General features: G+C 41.6%; 1 protein-coding gene across 2 annotated transcripts; it reads right to left on the bottom strand.

The window, feature by feature from the left end:
* Positions 1-437: 437 nt before the first annotated feature.
* shdb (Src homology 2 domain containing transforming protein D, b) lies at positions 438-21829 on the bottom strand. 2 transcript variants are annotated; one of them, XM_020647606.3, is made up of 8 exons: positions 21582-21829; positions 20578-20952; positions 18638-18788; positions 15716-15937; positions 8408-8485; positions 6692-6866; positions 4984-5103; positions 438-2478 (listed from the first exon to the last, which is right to left on the bottom strand). In XM_020647606.3, the coding sequence occupies exons 2-8, from the start codon at positions 20908-20910 to the stop codon at positions 2292-2294; spliced, it is 1266 nt and encodes a 421-aa protein (XP_020503262.2). In that variant the 5' UTR covers positions 20911-20952; positions 21582-21829; the 3' UTR covers positions 438-2291. The 2 variants fall into 2 exon arrangements, with proteins under 2 accessions (XP_020503262.2, XP_020503263.2); XM_020647607.3 differs by lacking the exon at positions 8408-8485 and having other exon boundaries at positions 21582-21827.
* Positions 21830-23115: the final 1286 nt, after the last annotated feature.

The raw sequence follows: 23115 nt of genomic DNA, 5'->3' as shown, positions 1-23115 counted from the left end.
CAGTCCTCACCCTCTCCCTCCCAGCCATGCTGTTAATGGATGAAGGAAAGCAAGTGTGTGTGCATCTGAGTGTGCGCAGCACGCAATCTTGCCAAGTCCTTTGTGTCTCTTTTTCCTTCCTTCTGTGTGGAAAATGAGGCTATTGAATGAAATCTGATGATTTCTGAATATTTGGGTATGTTTTCTTTTTGAATTGAACAAAAGACAATCTGAAAGATTGAGTATCAAAAGTACTGTAGGCTACCTAATGTGACCTTTTTGTACAAAGGTTGCATGTCTACAAGCTGATTTAATGGTAAATAAACAAAGGTTATTTAAAAAAACATAATTCAATTCCCCCCAGGTTGGGAACCACTATTCAACTTCAAGATCTATATGAACAATCATCACGTTAAAGAAACACTTGGAATTTAGATGACATGCTTCAACACAGGAGGTAAATTAATTCACATTTTACTTGTGGCAGAAAATATCTAATATAGGAACAATCAATCAACCCTTCAATATAGACATTTGTATTAAGGAACAATGACTTAAATAATCATGATTCATAACAAATTTGTCATTTTCAATGGTTTCAAGTGTTTTGGCTCTAAACTGATTTTTCCAGCAGACAAGGAAACTGATCCAAAATGGCAAACATGTAACTCATACCAACCGTCACTGGATGAATTTGCCAGCTCAAAATAAGTAGAAAGTCTGAGAATGTGGCCAAAATTAGTGAGGTTTTTGTTGTTGAAAATTCACTATTTAGAAAAGACAATGTTAGCATTGACAGGCTGCTTTTATCAACCAAAGCAATGTCTACCTAATGCAAAGTAAGAAACCAACAAGAGATACAGGTCAGCAAGGTCAACACAGGTACTGATACAACACAGCTTCTCGTTTGCTTACCATTAACAATCAACATGTAACACAGAGATGTGTCAACCTTAGACTGCATACAAATATGGACGACATTACAGCTCCCAAAATTGAAGCCAAAATATTTGGAGCTCCCCCTACTGACTGGCTGCAAGGTAGGTCATACACTCTGCCTCTTCCATGTTAACAAATAAGAAATGGGTCAAATTAGAAAAAAAATCAAAAATAAGTTAAACAATATTTTTTCAAACCTGGATTCTGTCTTTAAAGTTAGTTCATATCGAGCTGATTTTAGCCAGTGTGCACTTTTCTGAAAATTTTAGAACAAATTTGTTATATGATGCTATAAAAAGGGGTAAAACATCATAATTGTCAGCTTTGCACTGGATGCAGCGGAGGAACGCTGAGAGGAAATGTAATGAACTTGAGCGCAAGAGTCGTTAAACTTTCTATAACACAGCGTTTCTACTTTGTTCTTTTCTGAGTTGAGGGATCTTTGATGTTTTACCGGTAAGTTAAATTTGTGTTTAAGTTAGCAGAAAGGATGGGACATCAAGCCGTGGTAGGGTCTAACATAAATTGCGAGGGAATTTTGGCCTCACTTTTGAACAATGGGAAGAGAAGACACGCTGTCCATAATCATATACAGTCATTGGTGTGAATGTACAGCAGCATGACGGTGAAGAGCAGACTAGATGTAAATGAACAGCTGTGGCTTCATGTAGAAAAGCATCTGAAATATAAGTGCTGTTGTTAAAAACATTACATCTACCTACATTACAAAATAGATTCACATTTTTTGATTGGAAATTCAGATTTTTTTTCCCCCCCGAAATTACAAAAAGGTTTGTGGATGAAACGTTTCTCGTCTTATACACAGCAATTCAATTTATTGATTAGAGTATAAACTTGAAAATTCTGCAAATATGACAAGCAAGGTTTTCACCTGACAACAGCAATATATTAACAAGTGTGAGTGAGGTGTTTTTGTGGAAACAGCAGTAATTCTATCTCAATCTTCTGTAGGTCTTCTGTAAACTGGGGCAACGGTACATTCACAATTTACATACCCTCTCTCAGGTACAGCTCTGCTAGCGTCCTCTGCGTTTCAGTCAGAAATACATTTGAAAAAGGAAAAATTTCCGATGCCCTAAAGTCTGCCCATATCTGCTCAGTGAGAAGATGAGAGAGGGGTAGCCTAAAGTTCAGGTATTGCAATTCATGCAAATCAATCCCCCGGATGTTAGAGACTTTTGGCACAGGTACAACAGCAGTGATGGATGAGGGCATTTGAGTCATCAAAAGTAGTCCAGTCCAACAAGAGAGCAGAGAACCTTTTCTCAGCTCGGGAGAGCTAAAAAAAAAAAAACATTCAAGTGTCCGATCACAATAAAACCCTGGAGTTCAAGGAGGAGGTTCAGGGTCAGTCAGAGTGTCTGCACGAGCACAGGGAACAGCAGGGACAGGTGCTCGGCTCCTCGGATCGGGAGTTTGTGCGTGGTGTAGAAGTGGATGACCTCTGATATGGTGTCAAACGGAAGACTGTTCTGCCCGAGCACGTACTTTCCGTCTTTGCATTTTGTGAACTTCATGTGCATGAAACCCTGGCAGCTCCTGAGAGGAGGGCAAAAAACAAGAATAATGGGTTAATAAAAGAAGGAGACAAGGAGGGGAAAAAGAGCAGGAGAGATCCCAACAGAAGACAATGAAAAGGAGCAATGACATGAAATAAGGGACACATAAAGTATCATGTTACCTTCAACACAATTTGTCACATATTGACACAGAAAAAGACAGCCTAGATTTATGTTCACTTATTTTCGTGCACTTTGAGAATACAATTCTAAACAAGATTTAACACCCTGCCACAAATTATGACAGCAGGGGTATTATGATGGATGGATGGGCTGTGTAACAGCACATAGAGGAAAGACAAACCTAGAGAGAGCAAGAATGAAGAACCCTGGACTACGAGGAGTGTTTGAGCCGAGAGAAACTCGCTTCCCTTTAAGTGCCAGGCGGACACTACAAGACTTCCCCTTTAAAAGCCAGCCAGCCAGTCATAATGAAAATCTAATTATAGAAGCAGAGGAAAAGACAAGGACTGGAACGGTCACTATAATTGTCATTGTTCTAGTAAACCAAATTACATTTTAAAGAGCAGTGAAAGCAAACGGCTCACGGTGACTACAAACCACAAACAGCATGCAGAGTATAAACGGCCCACTGGCCTCTGGAGCTCAGATGCTTCAGCACGAGTGCTTTCATTCACTCCTGTTTGTTTTGGGAGATTTTTTTTTTTTTTGTATCTCGTGCTACATTAGAACCTACCAGTGTCTCAGTCATTCATAAATATTCATGTGGGGTTATATCTAGCAGGCCTTTCTGTTTCAGTGCTGCTGACTCACTTTAGAGTGGCTCAGCATTTTGTCTCCATTAATTAAACAACCTTCATCACACTGTCTGATTACAAGGTATGGTTCCCTTTTCCAAGGAACGCCAGCTCTTGGAGTTTAACCTTTGTCTCTAAAGATTTAAGGCGATATCTCTCCTTTGGCCTTCATGAAAAAAAGTTTTGTGAAGCAAACCAGTCACAACAGCCTGATAAAGACATACTTCCAAGACATGATGGAATAACTGACACAAGATTACATTCAAGGGTATTGTAGTCCCTAGGTATGCATGGACTTCTGCTTATGAGACTATGATAAAGAGAGACACAAATTTGAAACATGCAGACGATTCTACGACATATAAAACAATATCATGAACAACATTGACCAAACTTAGACTAAAGGTCTCCATGAAAAGAAAAATACATTTTCCAGTGTTCCTGTATTAAATGTTCATTTTTCTGCCGTTATGTGCCGAATATATTTCAATGAAGAATTATCTGAGTATTTCTACATCAAAAGAACTGTATTTTCTTCTTCTCTCTTACAATGTTTCAAATGTCTGATGACTCATCCTGCAATTAGAGGCATTTACAAATATACCACCAATTAAAAAGCTTTGTTGAAGCTAACCATCCAATCAAATTCATCCCCACGTCATGTCCTGCCTTCTATCTTGTGATTGGTTGTATCCTGTTTCATTTGGAATGAAGTCACAACGCAGCAGTTAGATACTCTCGAAGTTCCTGTTTCATGTGGACTTTAAAACAAAAGCTGCTGGTTATCCTTCTACGCTTTAAAACTGTGTAACCTTCTATTCATTCTCCCTGACAGTTCGTACATTCAGAGTCTTCAATGTGTGATTGATGTTTATGAGGCACGTTTTAAAGTGCCATACAGCTATCTGTAAAATAGTAGTTTGGCACTTTAATGAAAAACAGTTTCAACTTATAAATCTCAAAATATACATGGATAGGTTTTGAATCTTTAGAGATTTTCCAAACCTCACATGCGCCAAGTGGGAAACCAGTTCCAGTAGTGACCTTGTTGCATGAGCAAGTGTGTGTGTGTGGGGGCGTGTGTTTGTCAAACTCACTCTACTCATGTAAATGAGTAATGCATAAGCTTGTTTATATGTCAGCACAACACAGTGGTACCCCTGGCCCCCCTCACTCCCTTATCCCCTTCTTGTGTGGCCCACAGAAGGTGATTCATATTCATTAGTGATTATGGGGAGGATGATGTGTGCACTGAAGTGTGCTCTACCTGCCTGATTACCACTTAGAAAGCCCGCTGGGGGCAGAGGAGGAAGGCCACTGAGAGGGGGGGCCAAGGATGGGGAGGGAAGAGAGGCATGATGGGAGAGCGGGGTGAGGCTGGGACGATGGATCATGGTCGTAATTACAAGAGAGGGATTTGACCAGATAAGCAGTATTGTGCCCTGCAAATGAGTATCGGGAGAGGAATCAGTGCTGCGGTGATCTTGAGTGGGAGTGAGGCAGGAAGGGGGAGACAGATGGGGAGGTGGGGAGACTGCTTTATGAGATCTATTGCTCAGGTGACTTCACACACTTTTTGCACAAAACTCCCACACATGGTAAAAGAGATGAGTGCAAGGAAATTGTAAAGATGTTCATTGGAGAATATATATATATATATATATATATATATGTATATGTGTGTGTGTGTGTGTGTGTGTGTGTGTGTGTGTGTATGTATATCTTACCGCAGGGACAAGGAGTAGTCAGAGCGGTTGGTCTGACTGTTCCTCACCAGGTAGCTGCACTCTTTACACAGCGTTAACAGCGACTCTGCTTCTGAACGCGATAGTGAACCGTGGTACCATCTGATAGAAATTACACACACACAAAAACAGACGATAAGATAAGGAAAGAGTTGTGACCTCAGGTGTGATGACATCATCAGATACATTGATCCTTCACCATGACTACACGAAAGATAAAAGTCATTTGTTTTCAAAAGTATGAAACTAGAATCAGAGTCTACAGCCCTGTTAGCAGCTCCAGTTTTAATAGTACTTTAACTAATTGTACTTACCTCTCAACAGCAATATGCTTAACAATTTATGTTGATCACATTTACCATCTTAGCTTTGCGTGTAAGCATGGTAACAAACCTAATTAACCCTAAAAACAAAGTCTACTTGATACTGATTGGGTTGTAATTGGTTTAGCAGATATTTGGTCATAATTCAAATATTTGGCAAATTAAGAATTAGCTTTTGAAATGTTCTTTTGATGATTTGGCTAGATATACTGAACTCTAAATGTTGACATTTATGAGGTTTCTGTGTACGGCAGACTTGAAGGAAAACACAAATCTCTCACAGCCCTTTGGAGATCATCAGGGTGTAATGGGGCATAATAATTAACTGACATCCTCAAGTGCATGTGTGCATGTATGTGTTTGAGATTCAAACAAAGTGTGTGCGCATGCAAATGTGTGCTTAAGGGGTGTTATGTGCTTGGATTTCATTAAGGAAACAGCCCTTTATTTGCACAGAAACTGCACATAAATTACACCATTGATGTCTGAAATTACAAGACCAGAGAAAATGTGTGTTTTTAATGCACTGACTTAATTAGTCCTTATTCTAACCTTTTGCAGTTTTGTCGCCTCTGATGATGCTGCTCAGTAAAAACATCACCATGTTTTTCTATCAGTTTAAATATCAAGGCTTTGAGTAACGTTTCAGGATTTTAAAGGCTTAATATGCAATTTTTTTCACACTTAAATATAATAGAAATCAAGTAAATCCTCTGAAAATAAATCTGTGAGTAATGAATGTCTACAATGGGTGTAACACCCGAGTCCCACTGTCTGTGATGCTTTCAGAGTTTTCCGAGTCATATTTTCAGTTTGTTGACATCGCCGGGATGGCCGGCTGACTCCTCCCCTCACGAATAAAAGTTGTTTAATTGAGGGACTAGAGAAAAGAAGAATAACATACTGTACTCACTGCTTAACTGCGTTTCTAGATCACGCTCATTCCGGGTAAATTTACATGCAGTGTGAAGATACGAGCTTAATAAAGATTGCTAGCATTAGCATGCTAACACAACAATGCACCGCAAGTTGTTTTGGTTTCATGCTGGTGCTCAAGGGCGACATCTGCTGGATCAAAAAATCGCATATAAAGCCTTTAAACATCTCACTCCTTATTGTACTTGGAGCATCCAATGTGCAAATGTTCTTGGGAACACGGATACTTTTTGATTTCATTAGATGTCAACTGCATGACCAGGGCAACTTCAAATTGCTTCTAAAACAGGGTAATATCCTTATATTGAATTGTATTCATAGTCCTCTTAATCTGATTAAACCTTAACAGGAGAGTGGTCTACTCTACAGTGACACATACTTATAAGTGTAATTGTAGCTTCTATGGATTTAACAGCAGACTGCATACATACACCTGCTTCTCCAGAGGCAGAGTTGGGTCCACTCTCTCCCCAACCGTGGACAGGCTTTCCTGCGGCATTCGAAACTTCATCCCCCCTCCTGCCAGTGGGCTGGATCTGGGCCCCGGAGGACGCAACCTGTCTGTGGGCGACGAGGAGCGGTCCCATTCAGCGCCGTCAAACTGCACTGTTGGCAGAAGGGGGACAGAAAAAGTGAGTCATGGTATTTACACGGTCCTGTGATCAAAAGGGATTAAACCTCACAGCAAGAGTTGGGTAAACAGCAGACATCCGGCTATTGCAAAACCATGCATGATGCAGAGGCACCTCTGACGGAGGAGTCCAAGTAGAAGAAAGCAGGTTGTGGTGCCATTGTTAAACTATCAGCATCATCACAAATACTATGATCAACATTCCCTCAGGGATTAATAAAGGATATCAAAAAAAAATTGTTATGTGGGAAGATGGAGACTGGAGGTTGGCGTCTTCCCTGGCTGGCTCTTTCACACTTCTTTGTTTTTGATAAGCGAACAGGGCAGATTACTTTCTACACACTCTTTTGATTAAGGAGCAAACAAGTTTGTCAAAATGTTCAATACTTTGATACTTTGTGTGTCTTAAAAACAATCCCATTTCAGTTAAATCAATGATCAATAGTAATTGAAGAGTTCTGCAGCTTGGAAAAAAAAGAAAGACCTTCTGTCTTATTTTTTACCAAATGCTACCGCGAGCAAAAAAGAGAGCCCAATCTAAATTGTACAAATATGTTAGCAATGTTTTTGCAACAATTTACTATTAAAAGAGTGCAAAGAAATTTGCCTGCATTTGGTAAAAACAAAAAATCACCAAATAATGGGTCCCAAGGACTTATTTTTGATGCTGTGATATCAAAACAGGTACAGCTTGATTTGAAAACTCCTGTAAGGAGCCTAAAATTAATACTGATCCCTATTTATGACCTACAAAAGCAAACAAGACCATCAGTGACAATACTGAGTATTTCTATAAGGTAATTTGGAAAGCTGCTGGGTAGTAGATTTAAGATAAAAAATATAATAACACACTAAAGAAATAACCTTTTTTTTAAGTTTTACAAAGCAAATATCCTCAATATGTGATTAGTTTCATTGATAAAAGAAGCAGGATGACATTTTTGTCAAAAACACAACTTGTACATGTATGAGAACAAATCAGTACATAAGATGTACTACTTTGTCCACAGGTGGCGCCAAATCAACACAAAGATACTAACAGGAGCTTTAATCAGTATAGTATCTAATTTTAAAATTCTAATATCCTGAAAACACTAGGAACAAAATTGTTTATACACATAGAGACTGCTTTTAGTAAAAAAGAGACCAAGAAGAACTTTCAATTAAACATTAAGGTTACCATCCCACTACTTACTTCTCTGACACGAACAAGGCAGACGTTCTTATTTTGAATTTGCTTTAAACGCATGGCTGATGCAAGAGCAAAACATGGGAGTGCTTTAAATAAAACACAAAAAAAAACTGATGACCCAACAAGCCCTGCAGGCAGGGACAGATGCAGGGGGTGCAGATGTAGGCTGCTTGCTGCTTGGGGTTTAGAGTTCAGGTAGAGCAGATGTAGGATAACAGCTTGGGTCATGAAGGTCAGGGTGGCAAAGCTTATGTGTGTGTTTGGGGTGACAAAGGAAGGCAGAAAAGGGGGGGGGTTAGGGTTGTGTTCAGGGTGGGAGGTCACCTTGCTCTCTGACGGGGTGCTCCTCCTCCATCTGACCCACCGGGGCAGGCCAGGGCAACTCCGACAACTCCCTCATCTCTAGTAGAGGGGAGGAGGAGAGAGGGAAAAAAAAGTTGTGCGACAGAGTGAGAAAACAGCAGATGGAGTTTGAAGAAAAGTTAAGTTATGGAAGATGTACAAGAGAAGCGATGATGAGAAATGGGAGCAAAATCAGGTGCAATATTTAATGTGACAGAGAGAGAGAGAGAGTGATGTGATTTGTGGAATAGAGAAGTGAGGCAGCATGTGCGTGCTTATGGCAGGGATGTGTTGTCATGAAATGTGGTCGGCCATACCTCCTGTCATGATGAAACAATGTTCTCATACTCCTCCGTCCTCTTACTGAGTGAAAATGAGTTATTTATCAAGTGCGATAAGACTGAAGAAAGAAAATAATCTGATGTCAGAGCTGCATTATTTATAGCCATCTGAAAGAATCTACTTTAGAAAGTTGTCTACTGGCAGGAGACCGAAACAAAGCGTGACTTCTTGTGCACTGGGACGCACAGTGCAGTCGAGGAGCGTGGGGGGCGATCAGGGCTTTTTTTCCACTGTCCTAGTAGGAGGGCAGCAGAAGCTGCAACATGAGTCAGAGCTGAAAATAGCTCATTATATAGCATGGCAGTCATTACAGCAGCCTTACACACACAGACACATTATGCAATTCCCTTCTTTCACACCTTACATGCAGCTTCCGCTCACAGCCAAAACGGATTACAAAACAAATAAAAGAAAAAGAGGGGTGATGTCTTAATGAGCCGACAAATCCAAAGACCCCCAAGGCCGGCGACATCAAAGGCCATTTGAATGGGCGTTTGAGAGAGACCCGGGCTGTACATACATGCCTCCCTCCCTCCCTGGTTAATTATTGAGCAGGCAGACACACTCCGCCACTTTTCTGTGGCTCTCGGTGAATTATTGATGCATGGCGCACAGTACAATGGTCCCATCTGGAGCGGGCCGCACCTCCGCCGAAGCCAGGATGAAAGTGTGGCCTGGCACCCTTCAATGGGAGACATGCACGCAAACACACAAGTGTGCGCTCACACATCCACCTGACATCCCGTATAGCAACACGGCTGCCACACTCTGCTGCCTGTCCACTCACCAGCAAAACACATTTCACACCTCGTATTCTCAAGCAAAACTGAGACAGACACATGGAAAGAGAGGGGTGTAAATGAGAAGCTCAGAAAACCAAGTGAAGGACGGAGAGAGAAAGAGAATAGGGCAGCCAAGACAATTTATCACAGATCATAAATGTGCACAGCCATCGGAGTTAGAGATAAGCTCAGGTAGTGGAAATATGCAAAAAAAAAAGAAAAAAAAAGTTTGCTTCTTGCAGTATGATCCATTTCACCCATCTCAAGTAAGGATGGGACAAAATATCAAAATGGCAATATATAGCACCTCCCTTTTATTACATAAAAGATACAGCCAATAGTGGACAGACATCTAGAAGACAGAATAAAACAGCATGAAAGACATAAGTTCACACCACTGTGTCTATTTATAAGTGACTGCTCAGTTTGTGTGTAACATCATACAGCACAGACACTTGATGTGACATGCTGGTAAGTGTGTTGCTAGTCAATTCACAGTTTTATGATTTAAAAAAAAAGTTGTTACCTTGTGTCTTTGGATGAATAATTCTACAATCTGACAAAATAAATGAAACCTAAAATCAAGAAATTAATTTTTACATAAATGTATATTCTGTGTGGGAGTTTCCCCGTTAAGTTTTTGATGGACACATTGCTCTCCTATCCACCTATATTATGAAATGGATGTGCAAAGGTTTTTTTTTTCTATATTTAACATACATTGATATTAAAATCACAATTTTCCTCTGACTCAGGGTAACAAACAATAATTATCCTTAAAACTGCAGTTCCCCACCAAGAACTATTAGAACCTATATGAGAATTAGATTTGAACAGCTCTCAACACTGCACAAAGCTGAACATACATACAAATACACAATGATACGAAGAATCCCACTTGGATGACAAAAGCCTGGATACCAAGCTAGCACAAACACACAGACACACAACAGATTAGACAAAGTCATTCATTTACGAGCAGGGAACATCTGGCCTCCATTCACTTCTAATAGAAACCTGTGGATCAGTAATACATAGAGGGCTGTTAGAGCTTTGTGCTCCAATACAGGACAATGAGACACACTAATGGTTTACTGACAAAGGCCCACCATCACCAATGCTCAGAGCTTGTATTCATGATTTAAAATCTAATACACTTTAGTTAGTATTTCTAAAACGAAGGAGTGTTACTTCCATCAGGTCTGTCTCCCAATTAAACGCAGCTGATGATACAGGTGACAGCAATTCAGTGGACTTGGGTCTGCCAAAATGCCACATGTGCCAGGCGCCTGAGCTACCTGCTAACAATTACCAGAAATTATCTGAGGGGGAAGGGAGTGCACACGCTTAGTTTTTCTTTTCTGTGTTGCACACAGGACGCATATAGCCATGAGTGAAAGATTACTGACTTTTCAAGCACACCAGCTGTTTTCTCTGTTGTTGTAATAAAGGAGGAGCAGACAAAGACAATAGAACAGCTTGATTGGGTCCGTTAATGAAGACATCTGTTTTTCAAACGGCATCCCGTCTTCTCTCAGCACACAAAGACCTTCTGCTGGGCAAAATGCCCCCCATAAGGACAGATGATTAACACCTTATGCCAGTGAAGTAAAAACACATTCACACATCCACTCACGTTCCTCTTGCTTAAAGTCATGCCATTTCGATTTTTATAATAAAGAAAAATATCTCGTCTGTATATCTGTTTTCCAGTCTTTCTTTACATCCATCCCCCTGTGGCTCCATGCTGCTCTCACGTCTTTCCCTCTGTATTGAAATTCTTCTCTCACCTGTCTTCTTCTAAGTGCGTCATTATCTCATTTTTCTATTTTCCCTTTCTTATCCCTCTCTTTTACCCTACTCTACTTCCATCGTCCCTTCTCCTTTCTTTCATCTGGCAGTAGGGAATTAAAAAGGACCTTCCTTTTCATTGATGTCAGTAAAGCTGAAGGAGGACGCAAAGCAGCAAAGGTTGGAGAAAGAAAATGTGACAGTAAAGTGATAAAGATTCTGGTCAGATGCCCCCAGGGCCTGTTTAGAGCAACAGAGAGGAGCACCTCATCAGAAAAGAGAATCTAATAATTTTCCTTTCATTTCTTCCCTTGCATGTTCTTCTGCACACACAAAGACACGAGCATGAATTTCTTGTCACCTACGGGCATACACATACAGAATAAACAAGGAAACCTGTTACTGTCCTTTCTGCGCACATGTATCCAGGCAACCAGACACAACACAAATACACACGTTGACCATCTGTCAAGGTGTCTCTGCAAGCTTTGCTACACTTTCCTTTTTCTCCTGTTTGCATGAACGTATGAAGCATCTGCTAGTATCCAGCTTACAAGAATAAGATAAAGATAAAGCAATCTTATTTATCTATAGCTTTTGGCCTTCAAACATGGCTTTCAGATTCTTGAGAAAGTGTTTCTCTTCTTTCATAATAATCACCTGCAACCTTTTGCTCCATTCCTAAAGTCATGTGTCATGATTGCAGATTGATGGTAGAGTCTAAAGCCAAACCAGTGGCTCTGTTAAGTCACCCAGGCATAAATGCACTTTGAGCTAAATGAGAATGTGTATTTCTGCAGAGACTGGGTCTTAAAGCAAAGTGTTGGACATTCTCTCTTGATGATCATTTCAATGTCAATGGGATTACCAAAGTTTCCCTGAGGAGAGTATGGATGTCTGTTCCAAATTTCAAGATGATTATGTTGTGGGGACTCCCAAAGGAGAATAACTTAAGTCAGAGGAATTTTTCCTCTCAGGAGCATTAACATCTGCACAAGATTTTATGTCAATCTATCCAATAAGTTTTGAGATATCTCAGTCCAGACCAGGGTTGTGGACCGTCCAACCAACTAACAAAACCACCCCTATAGCCATCTTGCTTCACTTCCTTTTTAGTTCTGAAAACAGTTTACCTAAACCCATATGAAAAAAAAAAAAAAAACATATTTTCCACCATCCTTTTGCTTTAATGATGCACACATTCACACTCAGCAGCTTTTCTCTAAAGCTCCACTCTTCTGCTGTTGCCTAATGAGCAGCTGCACTGGAACAAGTGGAGGATAAGTGCTTTGCTCAATGGCGCCATAATAGTAATTACTGAGGGTTGCGTTGTTATTCATTCATTTCCATTCACCTTGCCCATCAAGATTTCCAGCTCTCTCTCATCATGTAGCCAATTTTCAACCTCTAGACGACCATCATCTGCATCAAATGACTCTGAGCTCCAGTACTGAGGAATAAAACTTAAAAAAAAAACATGCTACACCCATTCATCTGTTCATAGGTGTGGCCATCAGATAGATAATGAAATTGTGCCTTCCATTAGCTCACTAATTGGTGCTCATGTCTGCAGGGCCCATATCTCACTGCTGGACTGTGTATTGACTTCCAGCAATTAATGAGTGCTGTAATTTGAGGTGGATGATGGTGACTTGTGACAGCTTTCAAATGCTGTAATTAAAACCCTGCTGACTGAGAGGGGCTTGTCAGGTCTCTGACCCCTCTGGCAATGGTGAGGCTCAACCTCATTGAGCTGGATGAAGCAAAATGAGAATAAATAAAAATGCTTCTGAGGCAAACTTATTTTGGATTATATTTGAATAATAGCCCAAAAATTATATTCAGGCAGGCGGTTGTATAAAAAGCATGGAAAAACCGTGAAAAATCATAATTACAAAAGATTCTGTCTGACGCACAAACACATCTACTCCCCCAACCACCCCCCCCCGCCACAACCCCATCCCATCTCCTCCAACCCCCACACCCTTACACTTATTTGTGCCAACATGCACACAACCTCTTCTCACACTTCAATTAGCTGCCTGATAATAAGAGCTGAGAAACCTTGTTGAGAATCCACACGTGTGTAAGTGTGTGTGAGAAGGTGATGATGAGGGGCTGCCGGCAGATTGTGATGCCCCCCTTTGCCCCCTGTAGCGGGTTATCTGAGTGAGTGTGTCACATCCACAGGGAGAATGAGGGAGGGCTGCAGGGATGACCCTGTCAGCGCTGCAGTAGTGGTGTATATATGTGTGCGAGTGTGTGCCTGTGTTAGCGGATGACTGATTGCACCCTGCCACAACGGCCCTGACTCCCCCTTCTCTCCCATCTCCTCACCTCGCCACAGCCCCCGACCATTAATTCTCCCTGACGCCCCTCCCCTCTGAAACACTGGGCTCTCACAAACATCCATTGAGCTGCCACCAAACATAACCTTGGACGTCCCCTTCTATTTCTCTCTCCATCTAGCTTTCTCTGGAGCCTCTGTAGAAATTTTCTCTCTGTCCGTCTCTGTTTCATACCTCCTCCTATCTCTTTTTCCCCTCTTTCCATCTCTTCTTTTACTTCATTCTCCCCCCACGTGTGGGTCGTGCCTAGCAACGCAGAGTGGGTCTGGGAATAAGGATTAAATGTGAGAATGGAAAATACTGTTTGTGTGTTTACACTTCAGTGCTCTGGTAGGCTCAGACAGACAGCACGCCAGCTCAGAGTGCTGACTCCAAATGGAAAAAACAAGGGGTCAGACAACTCGAGCCGCACAAGCGTGTTCCTCCACTGCCTCCTCTAATGGTGCTGTAAGCGCTCCCCAGCAGGAGTGCATACTGTATGTGGCACAAAGAGAACAAGCCAGAGAGGAAGAAAACCACGGTTAGGCAAGGAAGGAGTGATAAGTAGGTGAGAGGTGATATTGGCTTTTAAATTAACTGTCATGAACCTCTTTTGAAATTATCCACACTTTCAAATAAGTTACGGTCTCTCTTTCTTTGCTCCTCTCTGTTTCATGTGAATTGAGCATGAACCTGGTGTGAATGGATATATCTATCTCTGTATGCCTGAGTGTTCAGGGAATGGTTTGCTGACCATGACTCTTATTAGCACCAGATCAGTCATGCACATGCAGGCATGTAATTAACTTAGAAAAAAGAGGGGGGGGGGGGGGGGGGGCAAGCAGAGGATGGGGGACAGAGAAGGGGAGGAAAGCAGGAATGGAGAGGAGTACAAAGGAGGAGAGGTTGATTTATTATCCCATCACCTTGACCTCGGTGACTTGCAGATGCAGCTCAATTAAGTGGACTTGACCAGGCATGCCTTATTCTGATCCACTCCTAAATGAGCTATCAGTCTGCTGCTGTTTCTCTTACTACTTCTTTACTCTCTCCTTCAATTATATCCAGTAGACAGAAATAATGGGATGAGATGTGCCATGCACTGACTGTGCAATTTTAAAAATAGTGCATGCACTATGCCAATTATTTTCAAAATACTGCTGATGTGATGATAATGAAGGAGAATGAACCTTGCCTTATGTGCGTGCCACTGCTAACCTTCCTTTAATGACGTCAACTGCATCGCTTCTCATTTATACACACAAGACGTCTCTGTCAACTCAAATGATCATCTCAGAGGTTGTTGTGACTCTAGCCCTTCACATGTGCGGAAGAAAAAAAATCAATAGTAACAAGAAGGTGTTCGAATTTAGAAAGGAAAGATTTGTGTCATTTTAGCTGAGAATGAAGGTCACAGCTCTCTCCTTGTCTGACAAAAAAAATGCATTGGCGATGGGATGCAGGCACTACATTAAAGGTCAGGCCAGTTAGATGAGTGTTTCACGATGTAGTATCAGCAGCAAGGCACTCTGTTAGCTCCTGGGAGGGCTTCGGTCTTTATGACAGCACCTTTGAGCGCTCTCTTAACTATTTTCACTGGTTCAAATGAAAAAATCCCTTTCTTAAGTAAAAGGTTGTTTTTTTTCTCAAGGTTTGTGTTTGACATCCAGGAAGGAGTGCTCATCTGTACATGAGTAGGTACAGGATCATGGTGAATCTTGGTTTTCAGTTATAATATGCTCTCCATACAAATCAGTAAACTGTATTACATCTCACTCAAACATGTTGGAAAGGTGAAGATTTATTTAGCATTGCTGCTGCAAGCCAGAACCAAAACAATTTAAGAAGTTTCTGTGAGACAGTTCACATCATGAAAATATATGTAAAAATTGCCATTACCAAAATAAAATGAAAGATAATCCTGCAGCTGTTAAGACAAATCTAACCGCATTTTTATAACCAAAAAATTAACATTTCCAGAAGAGCTGTTATGTTCACATCACTTTGGTTATCTTTTGTTAGAATACAGTGATACATATTCTGCCTACCTGCAAAAGCTTTGGAGATGTTGTCCTTTTTCCATTCCCAGGGTTGGTCGTACTCATCAGCTGGTCGCTCATCATCTTGCGGCAGCCTGCTGCTCTCCTTACCCTCCTCCTGAGGTTCCCCGTACAGAAAACCAGGGCGCTGGCCTCGCTCGTCTTCATAAGGTGTGTCGTAGAGCTGCATCCCGCCCCGGGATCGCCCTCCTCCTGGTCCTCGCTGCAGCTCTGTGATGATTCATGTGCAAAAAAAGCATTAATTCAACCATGCATTCATGCAAAACTTTTAGTAAGATTTTTTAAAGATTTTCCTGGATGTGTTGCTTTTTTAATCAGTCTGCAAGAAAAACAAACAGCATAAAGAAATCATATTTGCCAGGACCCATGATGTTATTTTATGCACAACACTGACATTATTCTAAACAAGAAAGTAATTAAAATGCCTGTTGAGCTCTGACACGACTTGAATTAAGGGAGAGAGAGAAATGATGTTTGCACAGCTTGCCATGGGCTCAGAATCTCATATAGGGGGGCTTAACGAGGCCCTGGGCTAGATGCTGAGTAGCAACACTGTAGACAACCCCAGCCCCCCTTCTAATGTCCATCAAGAATCCCAGCAGCAATCTAGAATAGCTCACAACAGCATTCATGTTGCCTTTTAACACTTTCATTAAATTCCCAGTGGTTTCCAACCAAGAAAAGATTCTCAGCACCTGCGACTGCTGTGGGGAGACCAATATGGCCGTGAGATAAAAGGCTTTAATATTATTGACAGAGTCTGATTTCTGAATGCATCGATGGAAGTCTCTTAGCTGCTGCAACAGCAATAAGCAATGGTGCTTTGATATGAAATGTACCTTTTAAAAAACAGGTGTAAGAGAGAAGGAGAAAATGAAGGAGTATGCATCTTTTGTGCACATAGCCAGCAGCAATGCATTCATGTGAGAAGGAAAAAAGACTTAATGGAAGTGTTCAATGGTGAAAGGCAGAGAAAAACTTTAACCTTCACACGATATGACACCCTGTAGTCACCATGGCTACCAACTGGAGACCCTGGGGAAAGGCCCTGAGCTTATAAATAAGAGGGTGGAGAGGAAAAAAATTGAAAGAGGAGGAGCAAGGCGAGCAAGAAGAGAGAAGCAGGAGGAGAAGGAAGAAGGAAGTAGCAAGGAAGTAAAGGGGAGGAGCAGGGTGATGGGAGAGAAGGACTGGGGAGGTAGGGAGGTGATGGGGGGGGTTCTGTCATCGTTTGATGTTAAGTCATTGAGACAGAAGCACAGTGGGGCTGAGCGCTGCTCTACCTGCGTTGGGAGCCCGCAGTGTAAGCCACAGCCTGGAGATAGAGAAGATGAAGTCAGAGAGATAAAAACAGGCATGGAGGGAAATAAAATGAGAAATTTGTAGGAAACATGATGGAGGAAAAACAGAAGCGTGGGGTGGGGGGGGGGGGGGGTATAGCAATTTGACATAAAAGTGACAGAGGTTGGAAATTGAGGGAAATGAGGACTGTTAATGCATACAGACCAGGAAATAGAGAAGTTGTGTCCACATAAACTAAATGACAAACTGAAGATGTGTTTTCTTACCTAAAAGTACATTCTGAAATAAACACAGTTGTCTTTTCAGGACAGTCTTTGTTGAGATAATTACTATTCCAATCTCACATCTGTCTTCTCTGCTCTGCTGTGTTTTGATGAGCAATGACTGACAAAGAGACAGACAGACAAAAGCAGGCAGACAGACAGCCCTGAAGTGACAGGCTCAATTCAAAGTCAGAGAAAGAGCAGTGACAATGATTTCCCAAGTGCTCTGCCATCAACAGCAAGAATCTCATCTCTCCAATGGCTTCATCCAGCTGCAGCAAGAGAAAAAAATATTCTTGAAGGTTTCTCAGTTGGGCAAAAAAGAAGAAGAAAGAAGCCACTTTCACTCTTATTCTCATATTATAAAGTTAATTTAATCAGCAAAGAAGCAGCACATGTGACAGAAAAGAGGAGGACAGGTCAGAAAATGTGCTAAAGGCCAGATGAGAGAGACACAGCCAGACTCCCCTTAGGGCCTGGGAGAGCCCCTCGAGATGAAGAGAGACAGAGAAATGGAGTAAGAACAGGAGGAGGAGTGGGGTGTGTGTGTGTGTGTGTGTGTGTGTGTGTGTGTGTGTGTGTGTGTGTGTGTGTGTGTGTGTGTGTGTGTGTGTGTGTGTGTGTGTGTGTGGGGGGGGGGGGGTGTTACACTAAATGACTGGGACAGAGCAGTGAGTGTGCGGTGCAAAGGGGCAGACAGAGATGTTATGGGAGGAGAGACAAATGGAAAACGATAGTGGATGATGTGGGAGAGAATCGGAGGGGAAGGAGGGAGGGTCTGATAATGGATCCTGGATGCACATCTGTAAAAACGACATTTTGTGATGCTGAGAAGAAATAGACCACCTGGGATGAACTAAAAACATGCAACGCTTTCTACTTACAAATGGACTCATTAAAGTAGAATTAATGAGCAGTACTGCATTTTAAACCTGTATTTTTAGAACAAAGACCTGGGAAAATGTAAATAAGATAGAGTTCTCTACAGAAGCAGAAAGAAAAAGAAGAGTAATAAAGCATAAAAAATGGAAATTAAACATCTCTGTGTTGTGGTTATAAAAATGAATTTGTGACATTGTGTATGGATCAATGATAGTCTTGGCAGTGTCCATGTTTTGTTGATGATTTGGTGAACCTGAAATGCAATAAAATATCTTTCAGATTGTAATTCTACATATGTCAGAGGTTCTGGATTTAACCCTTTAAGAGACCAACTCACTCTTTTATTGTTCAATGGGGAGAGGAAGACGTTAGAGGGAACGGAATTGGAGCTTAAACCCAAACAGCTATGATAACAACATGGCACATTAGAGATTGACTGCTGAGTAATAATAAATCCACTGACCTGTTATGACCCTCTGGGCCTCGTATGGTTCCATGTAGCCATTGTTCTCGCAGGGAGCAGGTCCGTAATCTGGTTCTGGCCTGTGGTCTAAGCGAGCATCAAACGGGTCAGAGTAATCTGTGTCTCCTGCCAGTGGGGCTGATGGCACCACCTAAAGGACCAAACACAAGAAGTAAGGCTTTTTGCTGAAAGAACATTAACCTCCCTCACCCCCTTAGAGAAAAATGTCCTATCCTCTATAGCTTGCCATGATAAATGAAGACATAAAGAAATATTTTATTTGTCTTTCTTGCAGGTAAATGTACATAGAAGTGTTAAGATTTTAATCACATGCAACGATGAATTTGAATTTAATAGAGTTTTCACAGCCGCTTTTTGTAAAACTTCCATTTCCACTTGAAACAACGGGTTGTTAGTGATTTGGTGGATTCAGTCTGTAACTTGTATAAAAGCTAAGAAGGACGAACGGTTGGACACAATAGCTCATCAAGCTAGAGAAAGCAGCACAGGATTGAAATGGCAGTCATATCCTTGCTCAGTGGCACGTTAAATACAAGTTTGATTACAGCCAAAACACTTCTGGAGAATCAAGACTCTAATTTGCACCTTTTGTGTGCAGCTTCACAAAACCAAGCCATATATATATATATATATATATACACACTAGCTATAAAACAGCTCCCTCTTAAAAGCTGTTAAGATGGCATTCTATTGTATCTTTATTGCTACGAATAAGCAACATGAAGTGCAGCCCTGACTCACCCTGTGTTCAGAAGCTGAGATTTTTAGGTGGAGAACACAGAGAGCAATGAGGGTGCTGCTTGGTTGTGGGGAGTATTTGTTCCTTCATGCAAGCACAGGAGGAAAGCAATGGTCAGCTGGCAAACTGACAGCTACAAAGGAAGCCATATGGTCTCAAACACACACACACACACACACACAAACACACGTACCCCTTGTTTTCTCTTTCTGTGACAAAGAAAATTGCTAAAGTAAGACTCTCCACCCAAATTTCTGCTAAACTCACACACGCCGTCCCAAAACTACATCCTAATCCCATGTTGTTTTAGAAACAGGATACCTATCGATGCACAGGAATCTGCAATGTTAATTAGAGTGCGGATGTTCCCACAGAGCATGGGAAATTAATGAGAGCAGGAGGGGAGTGGGGTAGAGAAAGAGGGGGAGCTATTGACTCGAGTTAAGACTATTACTTCAATCCACCTCAGGACTTTCGCACTTGTAGCATTTTCCATGAGCCAGGTCATGGATTTAACTGCTGCGCTGAAAAGCCTGAAACTCTCCTTAACATACTCAGCATATGTGAGCTGAATGAATGCGAAGATCATTTCCTTGTAAAACTTTCGCTTCTTCTCCAGCAGCTCACTCAACATCTGTTTGCCTTTTTTTTCTGTCTGTTTTTTTCCAAAGAACAAAGCAAGGAGAGCACTGCAGTCCTGGTGACAGAGTATGAATTATACGTCCCTGTAGCCCATGGCATATCACCATGCAGTGCGCTGTATATGGTCCCCAACATGTGCACATACGGGGGGCTCTCTCAGCTTGCAAAACCAAACCCCATTTATTATTTATGGTAGGACATAAACTCATGGGACTGTGACCCTCTCCGACTCAATGGTCCGCTCAAGCCATCAATAATTCTTCCTTCCATCTAGGGTAGCGAATTTATGTCCCGCGTGGGATGTAATGTGATTTATGAAAACAATGCATATTTGTGACAAACATTACGAGTCACTTGCTTATGCACTCTGATCAATAAAGCTGTCACAGAGATGGAAACTTAGCATGAGTGCTTTTATCCTCAGCCACTTACTTGCCTCCTCCACTTTACAAGAGAGCAACCACATACAAAAATGTCTGCTATCACCACCTGCTTTTAGCTCTCAACACCTACGAACACTAAGAACTGGGGCTCTTACAGGCTCTTGCTGGTCCTCTAAAGAGATGGCACTGAGGAGGATCTTGGTGCGCCCCAGCTCCTGTGAATCCACTTTGATCAGTCTGTGTTTGGGAGATTTCATATCCACAGTGGATGTCTTCATTGGAGACCCATACACAGGTGTAGCAGGGTCAGAAGTCCCAGACTCGCCTCTGGATCTGTTTTCAGATTCCTCGTACGGATCCTCAAAGTCAAGGTCCCTCTGGAGGCGGTATGCTTTAAGAATCTCGCTCTCTGTGTAGTCAGGCGTGGGCGGCTGAGGAGGCACCTTCCTGCTGCCGAAGCTCAGGTAGTCTTTCAGCCACTTGGCCATCGCAGCTCTGCTTCTTGTGAGTTGTGGAGTGAGAGCAGGAAGCTGCAGGAGGGGGCAAACAGGGACACACATGTGGATTATTGAGTTCAGTCTCTGAAGTGATTCTGTGAACTATGTATTGGATTTAAGCAGTGTGCCATTTGGTTTTCAGGACAAGACAATCAAAAGATTATAGAATAAACAAGTATTTTACAATCAAAACACGATTAATCCACAAGTCCTGATCCTCTCGTAAGATTAGGGCTGGACAACTTCTTCTTGATCACACATCCACAATCAGGTCTATGATTACATGCACCCATGTGTCTTTTAACTGCACCAACAGCTGGACTTTACGCACGCCTTTTGTTTTACGCAGTGAGCAATAACGTGTGGGCATCTGGACTTTGCCCAGAGGCTGCAATTACGGTTTATAAACTGATAAAAAAAAAATGGGTAGACGAAAACGGAATGACAGTTTATAAGCTATCAGTAATCAAATAAGTTAAAGTTAAATTCGCACATCTTGTTTGCCTCCCTTTTGTAATTTAACCAACAGTTAGTTTCTTCTGATTTGGAAATCTTTCCACGCAAAATTAGCATTTTTTTTCTTTAACTTCCACTTAAACCAGATCCCAACACGCTGGATTTAAACACGAGTGATCGCTGTGAGGTGAAAGCACATTACTTACCAATCCTATTCAGTCCTTCGGCCACTTTGGACGTTTTATTTCTTGATTCTTCATATCGATCGCAACAAAACGGCACAGAGAAGTGCTCGCGCTTTTATTCCTCAAAAGCAAGAAAAAGAAAAAGAAAAGAAAAAAAAAGGAGCAGCTTTCTTGAACAAAACAAGAGCAAATCCTCCGGTGCTCCTCTGACGGCAAACGTGTGCTAGACTAGTGAAGTGAACGACTACAGCTCCGAGACAAACTCAGTCGAGCGATTAAAGGGGAGGCGCTTCATTCCCAGAGGAATATCCTCCTATTCTCTTTCGCAGTCAGCCGACCGTTCATTCATTGAAATGTCTGCACATCACAGTGGCTTCAACAGGAGATACTCATCCTCTTTCAAAATCACATCTGCATGGGAAGAGCAATTGAGGATCTGAAACTGAGGAGAAAAAGCAGTTCGCACGAAATGTGCTCCAAAGACGTGAATTATTTATTAGAGTGACATCACAGTCGAATTTTCCTGCTTCAGCTTCACTTAAGGTTATCCCCCCCCCCCCCCCCCCCCCCCCAAAAAAAAAATATTTGGCACTTTTCTAGAACTACAAAAGCCTGGAGGGTGAACAAAACTGTTCTGGTGGAGGAGAATCCCATCATCCTTTCGGCAACGTGAGCAACGCTGTTAAGTTTAGATGGAGGTGTAGACACAAAAGAAACAACATGACAAAAAGCATTGAATCCTGTCCACTTTGGTTGAACATTTTGTTGAGTGCTTGTTTCATTCCCTTTGTTTTCGTCCTCCTTTCTGAATGAGTTTCATCCTCCCACAGATGTTCCATTATTCAAGGTCCAAGTTTTAAATTGGATTGTGTGCTACAGTGGGTACGGCCATCTAAGTCTGTTAAAAGACCGTAAATGCCTCTTTCTTTACGACACTCATGAGCTCACTTTCTCCCAAGGCAGGAGGCTGGATGAGGTCACTGAGCTAGAATCAACCCCCACTGCTCTGACCACAACCATCAACAGTATGCCATCAAATCCTTCATGTCTTCCTGCCTAAGTATGTCTGCTCTTGTGTTCTCCCATTACTGGCTGCAGATCCTAAAGGAAGGTCATTGAGATAAAAAAAAAAAGAGTCCTTAAATGTTTTGGAAATCTGAGGTCTCAAAAAGTGTGTTATTGCAACTTGATTCGAGGTCCCAGCATTCCTATTGATAAAATGATGAGGCTCTAAAAGTGACAACAGAAGGACATGGCATGACATAAGCCTTCAGCCAAAGACCTGTTAAATTTGTTTTGTTGGAATAGTTCTCCAGGGTTCATGTTTATATCACCTTTTTGCTCAGTTTTCCTCCAAAAGATGTTTTTATGTTAACAGAACTAGAGCATAATGTTGAAAAGTCATGGAGCGAGATTCATATATTGTGAGAATTAGTGTTTATCATATGAACAAGATCGAGAGGCTAAGTTGAGCAAGAGGTCTTATCTTCTGGGGATAAGATCGATTAATTCAGTTAGCTAAAACATATCTTGTTAAATTATCTTGATTGAAGAA

The sequence above is a fragment of the Labrus bergylta genome, chromosome 6, assembly GCF_963930695.1.
Source record: "Labrus bergylta chromosome 6, fLabBer1.1, whole genome shotgun sequence".
Taxonomy (NCBI): domain Eukaryota; kingdom Metazoa; phylum Chordata; class Actinopteri; order Labriformes; family Labridae; genus Labrus; species Labrus bergylta.
The sequence above is the reverse complement of the archived record's forward strand: the minus strand, read 5'-3'. Positions and strand labels throughout refer to the sequence as shown.

Excerpts from the sequence above, each read along its gene's own strand:
- shdb (XM_020647606.3), bottom strand. The coding sequence starts at position 20,910 with ATGGCCAAGTGGCTGAAAGACTACCTGAGCTTCGGCAGCAGGAAGGTG. Across the intron at positions 18,789-20,577 it reads TAGAGGACCAGCAAGAGCCT|GTGGTGCCATCAGCCCCACT; the intron begins GTAAGAGCCCCA and ends TTGGTCCTTTAG. Across the intron at positions 5,104-6,691 it reads CTGCCTCTGGAGAAGCAGGT|ATGGTACCACGGTTCACTAT; the intron begins GTATGTATGCAG and ends AATTTCTATCAG.